The 7,086-nt window shown below is 64.9% G+C and overlaps 1 protein-coding gene across 1 annotated transcript; it reads right to left on the bottom strand.

The window, feature by feature from the left end:
* Positions 1–180: 180 nt before the first annotated feature.
* RARG (retinoic acid receptor gamma) lies at positions 181–5,767 on the bottom strand. The gene is made up of 7 exons (XM_057422805.1): positions 5,600–5,767; positions 4,913–5,054; positions 4,021–4,181; positions 3,720–3,896; positions 2,729–2,933; positions 1,697–1,855; positions 181–369 (listed from the first exon to the last, which is right to left on the bottom strand). Exons 1-7 carry the CDS (start codon positions 5,714–5,716, stop codon positions 188–190), a joined length of 1,143 nt encoding a protein of 380 aa, XP_057278788.1. The 5' UTR covers positions 5,717–5,767; the 3' UTR covers positions 181–187.
* Positions 5,768–7,086: the final 1,319 nt, after the last annotated feature.

Here is a 7,086-nt window from a genome sequence, read left to right as displayed (position 1 = left end):
CCCCCCGCGCGGCTCCATCAGTCTCTGGAGCCCCCCCACATCTGGGGGGGGGGGCACAGTTGGGGTTCCTCCCCCCCCGGAGCAAAGGGGGGGGGCCCTGGAAGGCTGTTGTGAATGTCCAACCCATGGAGAGGGGGGGACACACAATGCCCCCCCCCCCCCCGAGCGGGTTGGTGGGGGGGAGAAGCTATGGGGAGGAAGGGGGGGGCCCGGGGGGGCTGTCCTGGGCCGGGGGGGGATCCGGAGGGGGCTGCCCCCCCCCTTCCTCCTCCTCCTCCTGGAACATCTCAGGGTTCTCCAGCATCTCCCGGATGAGGGGGGGCATCGGCCCCGGGATCTCCATCTTCAGCGTGATGGCTCGCTCCGCGCCTGCGGGACCCCCCCGTCAGTGACAGACCCCCCGGCCCCCCCCCGATCCCCTCTTAGCACCCCCCAATGGGAGTTCCACCAGAATCGGCCCTCTAGCACCCCAGGCAAAGCCCCTCCAAGTACCCCCCCCCCCCCACCGCAGGCACAAGCCCCCCTGAGCACCCCATTTCCCCTATGTGCTCTCTTATGGGCTTCCTTCCCCCCCCATACACAACCCCCTGAGCATCACTCCCCCCTAAGAGCTCCTCCCTATAGAGCTCCCCCTATGCACAAGCCCCTGTGAGCATCCCTCCCCCCATAGAGCTCCCCACCCCCCACACAAGCCCCTGTGAGCATCACACCCCCATAGAGCCCCCCACCCCACACACAAGCCCCTGTGAGCATCACACCCCCATAGAGCCCCCCACCCCCCACACAAACCCCTGTGAGCATCACCCCCCCACAGAGCCCCCCACCCCACACACAAGCCCCTGTGACCATCCCTCCCCCCATAGAGCTCCCCACCCCACACACAAGCCCCTGTGAGCATCACACTCCCATAGAGCCCCCCACACAAGCCCCTGTGAGCATCACACCCCCATAGAGCTCCCCACCCCACACACAAGCCCCTGTGAGCATCACACCCCCATAGAGCCCCCCACCCCACACACAAGCCCCTGTGAGCATCCCTCCCCCCACAGAGCTCCCCCCAAGCACAAGCCCCTGTGACCATCACTCCCCCCATAGAGCTCCCCACCCCACACACAAGCCCCTGTGAGCATCATACCCCCATAGAGCCCCCCACCCCACACAAGCCCCTGTGAGCATCACCCCCCCATAGAGCCCCCCACCCCACACACAAGCCCCTGTGAGCATCACCCCCCCATAGAGCCCCCCACCCCACACACAAGCCCCTGTGAGCATCACACCCCCACAGAGCCCCCCACCCCACACACAAGCCCCTGTGAGCATCACCCCCCCACAGAGCCCCCCACCCCACACACAAGCCCCTGTGACCATCACTCCCCCATAGAGCTCCCCACCCCACACACAAGCCCCTGTGAGCATCACACCCCATAGAGCCCCCCACACAAGCCCCTGTGAGCATCACACCCCCAGAGCTCCCCACCCCACACACAAGCCCCTGTGAGCATCACACCCCCATAGAGCCCCCCACCCCACACACAAGCCCCTGTGAGCATCCCTCCCCCCACAGAGCTCCCCCCAAGCACAAGCCCCTGTGACCATCACTCCCCCCATAGAGCTCCCCACCCCCCACACAAGCCCCTGTGAGCATCACCCCCCCCATAGAGCTCCCCACCCCACACACCCCCCCCCCCCAGCGCACCCTTGGTGCTGATGCCTCGCAGGTCCGTGATCTTCATGAGCATCCTCGGGAACATGTGGGGCTGGCGCGGCCGCCGCCGCCGCGCGTACACCTTGAGCGCCTCCAGCAGCGGCTCCTGCAGCCGCTCCACCTGCTCCGGCTCCTCCAGGTCCTGCCGGTCTGGGGTGGGGGGGGACACACACCGGGCTCAGAGCCCCCCGAGACCCCCCCGTGTCCCTGCTGCCGCCTATAGGGGTCCCCGAGTCACCGCATCCCATGTCCCGCCTGAGCCCTGTCTCCATGTCCCTCCATCCCCATCGCCCTGACATCCGACCCAGGATCCCCATGTCCCTTTGTCCCTATTGCCTCATCACCCAGATGTTCCCATGGCCTCGTGTCCCTCCACGTCCTGACCCAGATGTTCCTACATCTGTATGGCCTTCCTATCTGCTGACCCAAAGGCCCCCATGCCCCTGCTACTGCCTGGCAGATGTGCCCTGTCTCCATGTCCCTCCATCCCTATGTCCCTGCTACCTCCTGCCCTGAGGTCCCAATGTCCCTGTGCTCCCCACAAGTTCCCACGTCCCCACATGTCCAGCTGGGTCTGGACATCCCACATCCCTACATCCCCATGTCCCTATTACCTGCTGGCCCAGAGATCCTCATGCTCCTGGTATTCCCTTGTCCCCACTTCCTCCTGATCCAGAGGTCCCCACATCCCTACTGTATCCTGGCCTGGAGGTCCCTGTGTTCCCACTTCCTCCTGACCCACAGGTCCCTATATCCTTGCTGCCCCATCATCCAGATGTCCCCACATCCCTGCTGTATCCTGGCCTGGAGGTCCCCATGTTCCCACTTCCTCCTGACCCACAGGTCCCTATATCCTTGCTGCCCCATCATCCAGAGGTCCCCGTTTCCCCACATCCCTGCTGTGTCCTGGTCCAGAGATCCCCATGTCCCCACGTTCCTGCTACCCCTGACTTGGAGGTCCCCCTGCCCCTGCTTCCTCCTGTCCCCGCAGCCCCGGGCTGGATGCCCCCATGTCCCCATCACCTCCGCAGATGAGGCAGATGGCACTGAGCAGCCCGGTCTCGGTGTCATCCATCTGCAGGGGCAGGAGCTGCCCGGCGAAGGCGAACACCAGGTCGGTGAGGGGCCCGAAGCCGGCGTTGTGCATCTGGGTACGGTTCAGGGTGAGCCCGTCCGAGAACGTCATCGTGTCCTGCTCCGGGGTGTACCGCGTGCAGATCCGCAGCATCTGTGGGGTGGGGGGCACGGAGTCACGGCGCCCAGGGACCCCTTCTGCTGGAGCAGGGGGCTCCGAGCCCCTGTGTTCAACCCGGCCTTGAACACTGCCAGGGATGGGGCAGCCACAGCTCCTCTGGGCACCCTGTGCCTGCACCCCAGCACCCTCACAGGGAAGAGCTTCTGCCTAAGAGCTCAGCTCAGTCTCCCCTCTGGCAGGTTAAAGCCATTCCCCTTGTCCTGTCCCTACACCCCTTGTCCCAAGCCCCTCTCCAGGTTCCCTGCAGCCCCTTCAGGCACTGGAGCTGCTCTCAGGTCTCCCCTTAAGGAGCCCTCGCAGCATCTCCATGGCCTTGCTCCAACAGCTCCACGTCCCTCTTGTGCTGCTGCCCCAGAGCTGGGTCAGGACTGCAGGGGGGGTCCCACAGAGCTCAGCAAAGGGGCAGGATCCCCTCCCTGAGCTGCTGCTCACGCTCTGGGGGTGCAGCCCAGCACACAGTGGGGGGCAGTTCTGGGCTCAGTGAGCATTATGGGCAGCTCCTCACCCAACAGCCCCAAGTTCTCCTCCTCGGGCTGCTCTGAATCACTCCTCCACCCCACCTGCGCCTGGGATTGCCCCAACCCAGGGGCAGAACCTTGCCCTTGGCCCCGTTGAGCTCCATGAGGTTTCCCAGCGCATCCAGATCCCTCTGGATCCCATCCCTGTCCTCCGCTCCATCCACACAGCCCATCACCAACTCGCCCGCATCCCACCGCGCCGCGGACCCAAACACCTCTCCCGATGGACGCGGGGCCTCACCAGGATGTCCAGGCACGCTGCCTTGAGCAGGGTGATCTGATCGGCCATGCTGAGCGCCGTGAAGCCGGGCAGGCGCTTGGCGAACTCCACGATCTTGATGATGCACTTGGTGGCCAACTCGCTGAACTTGTCCCACAGCCCCGGGTCCAGCTGCACCCGGCGCTCAGCGCTCGCGTCCTTGGGGGCGAAACGCACACGGGGATGGGGTTATGGGGCTGCTGGTGGGGTGCCCCCTAAGCCCCAGCCCCCCCCCCCCCCCCCCCCCCCCCCCCCCCCCCCCCGGCCCTCCCATGGGGCTCACCATGGTGTACTTGCCCAGCTGGCACAGCGAGGGGAAGGTCTCCTGATGGGCTTTGCTGACCTTCTGCACCAGCTCCTCCAGCTCGGGGCTCAGCTCGTAGCTCTCAACCGTGGCCTCCTCCTTCACCTCCTTCTTCTTCTTGTTCCTGTCATTGCGAACGGCTGTGGGGCGAAGGGGGGGGTCAAGGGGGAGGTTTGGGGGTGCCCCTCACCCCTTCCCCATGCCGTGTTTCCTGCCCCCCCCCCCCCTTTGCACCGGCACAGGATGCGCCAGCAGGATATCCACATATAGCACAATGCGGCTGGAAGGGATCCCAAAGCCCCCCCCCAAAGTGGGGGGCACCCTAAACACACACCCACAAAAGATGGGGTGCCCCAAAGCCCCCCCCCAAACTGGGGAACACCCCATTGCTAGGGGCCAGCTCCATGGGGTACACACTGCTACTGATGCTTTAAGTTAGGTGGGGGGGACACGGGACGTATTGGGGTGCCCCCTCCTGCCCCAAGGAACCCCCCCCAGGCCCTTGGCCGCACCCTACAAACACATACACCCCTCCAAAAGATGGGGGTGCCCCAAACCCCCCCAAACTGGAGAACACCCCATTGCGAGGGGCCAGCTCCATGGGGTACACACTGCTACTGATGCTTTAGGTTGGGTGGGGGCGACACGGGACATATCGGGGTGCCCCCCCCGCCCCAAGGAACCCCCCCAGGCCCTTGGCTGCACCCTACAAACACACACATCCCCCCCAAAAGATGGGGGTGCCCCAAACCGGGGAACACCCCATTGCGAGGGGCCAGCTCCATGGGGTACACACTGCTACTGATGCTTTAGGTTGGGTGGGGGGGACACGGGACGTATCGGGGTGCCCCCCCCAGGCCCTGGGCCGCACCTTCCTTGGACATGCCAACCTCGAAGCACTTCTGGAGGCGGCAGAACTGGCACCGGTTCCGCGTCACCTTGTTGATCTGGCAGTTCTTGTCCCGGTGGCACGTGTACACCATGTTCTTCTGGATGCTGCGGCGGAAGAAGCCCTGGGGGGGGACAGGGGGGGTGAAAAGGGGGGGGGCTGGAACCACCTCTTGGGGACCCCCAAGTCACCCCCCAACTGCGATGCTCAGGTTCAGCTCCCCAACAGCCCCCAGTTATGGCTCCACAGTGTCTATGGGCTGCTCACCTGCATCACTGAGGGCCCCCCCCCCACCCAGGGGATCCCCAACACCCCCAGGGGGTTCCCCAGTGCCCACTGAGTAGGATCCCCATGCCATGGGGGTCCCCAGTATCTCCAAGGGGTCCCCAGTGCCCCCATAGGGTCCCCAGCACCCTGGGGCTTCCCCAGTCCCACTGTGGGTCCCAGGGATTCCCTACTCCCCCCATGGGATTGGGGGGGGCGAAGGGGGCATCCCCAGTGCCGGGGTCCCCCCATAGGTTCCCAGCACCCAGGAGCATTCCCCACTCCCCCTATGGGTCCTGGATGGGTGCTCCCCTCTCCTCCCATGTGTTCAGGAAGGGGGGGTCCTCACTCCCCCTATAGGGTCCCAGAGGTGCCCATGCCCCCCCCCCAACCCCTGTACCCCACCTTGCAGCCCTCGCAGGAGCTGACCCCATAGTGGTACCCCGAGGACTTGTCGCTGCAGACGAAGCAGGGCTTGTAGACACGGGGCGGGGGGGGCGGCGAGGGCGAGCTGGGCACCATCTCCTCCCCACTGCGGCTTGGGGTCTCCACGGCTGGGGGGGGAGCACATAGGGGGGGTCAGGAGCACCCCAAAACCCCAGGCCGGGTCCCCCAAACTGGTGTTAAACCCCCCCGAGAGTGGGAGATGCTGCCAGGGGGTGTGGGGGGGGGGGGAATGGGGGGGACCCAAGGAGCTGCATCCATCCTGGGGGGGGGACACAGGGGGTAAGGGATAGAGGGGGTCAATGAGAGGGCAAAGTGGGGGGGTGCAGTCCAGCCCCCCCTAGCCCCTCATTGCCAAGGACCCCCCCAATGCAGGTTATAGAGGATGGGCTCTCAGGTTGGGGGGGGGGGGGGTGGGACACCCCCAAATCCAGGTTTTGGGGGGATGTGATGTGCTGGGACCCCCCCAAACTCAGGCTTTGAGGAATTTGGGGGTCTGGGACCCACTAAACCCAAGGTTTGGAGGATCTGGGATGCTGGAACGCCCCAAACCCCAAGTTTTGGGGTATTTGAGGGTCCAAGGCCACTCCAAACCTTGGTTTGGAGGTTCTGGGATGCTGGAACGCCCCAAACCCCAAGTTTTGGGGTATTTGAGGGTCCAAGGCCACTCCAAACCCTTTTTGGGAGGCGATTTGGGGTGTGGAACTCCCCAATCCCTGTTTTTGGGGGGGGGGTGGCAGAAGCCCCCAACACCAGTTTGGGAGCATTTGAGGCCCAAGCCCCCCCCCCCCCAACCCCCAAGTTTTGGGGCCCGTTTTGGTGCCCCCCAAATCCTATCCCATGGCTGGGGTGAGGGCCAACATCAATGTCCCCATTGTGGTGGTGGGGGGGGACACACACGGTGTGGCCCCCCATCCCCCCCCGCCCCACAGCCCACAGAAGGAGGGGGTTGGGAAGGGGGGGGGGGCGGGGTTTCTCGTCAGTGTTTTTCTATGAAACCCAACAAAAAAAGCCAAAATTGCTGAAATTGAGGAAATTCCGGCCCCCGCCCGCCCGCGCGCTCCAGAACACGCCTGCGGGGGGGGGGGGGCACACACGCAACCACATACATGACACACGCCAAACACACGCCATGGCGGGCACCCCCGCCTTGCACACGCGTGTGCACACACAAATATACCAGGAACACCCCCAAAATCAACAGCCCCCCCTTTATTCCTGCCTCCCCCCCCCCCCCCTTCGGCAATGGAACCACAACCACGCACCACACCCTGTGACACCCCCTCGCATGACTCTTGTGCAATGAGGGGGGGGGCACACAGAGACACAGTGGGGGTGCCCCCCCCCACTTTGGGACCCATATGGGGTGAACCCCAAGTTAGGGGTGGTTTGGTCCCGTTTCCCCCCCCCCCCCAGAGTGTTGTTGGTGCCCCATAGGTGCCGGGGGG

The sequence above is a fragment of the Pezoporus wallicus genome, unplaced genomic scaffold, assembly GCF_028554395.1.
Source record: "Pezoporus wallicus isolate ANWC-B61680 ecotype Strahan unplaced genomic scaffold, APGP_CSIRO_Pwel_v1 contig_14573, whole genome shotgun sequence".
NCBI classification, from domain to species: domain Eukaryota; kingdom Metazoa; phylum Chordata; class Aves; order Psittaciformes; family Psittacidae; genus Pezoporus; species Pezoporus wallicus.
Note: the sequence above shows the minus strand (reverse complement) of the source record. Positions and strands in the feature narration are given on the sequence as shown.

Bases quoted from the DNA above. Each gene is read 5' to 3' on its own strand.
- RARG (XM_057422805.1), bottom strand. From the start codon at position 5,716: ATGGTGCCCAGCTCGCCCTCGCCGCCCCCCCCGCCCCGTGTCTACAAG. The intron at 3,897-4,020 runs GTGAGCCCCATG...TTCGCCCCCAAG, and splicing joins AGCTGGGCAAGTACACCATG to GACGCGAGCGCTGAGCGCCG. The intron at 370-1,696 runs GTGCGCTGGGGG...GGGGTCCCGCAG, and splicing joins GCGAGGCATCAGCACCAAGG to GCGCGGAGCGAGCCATCACG.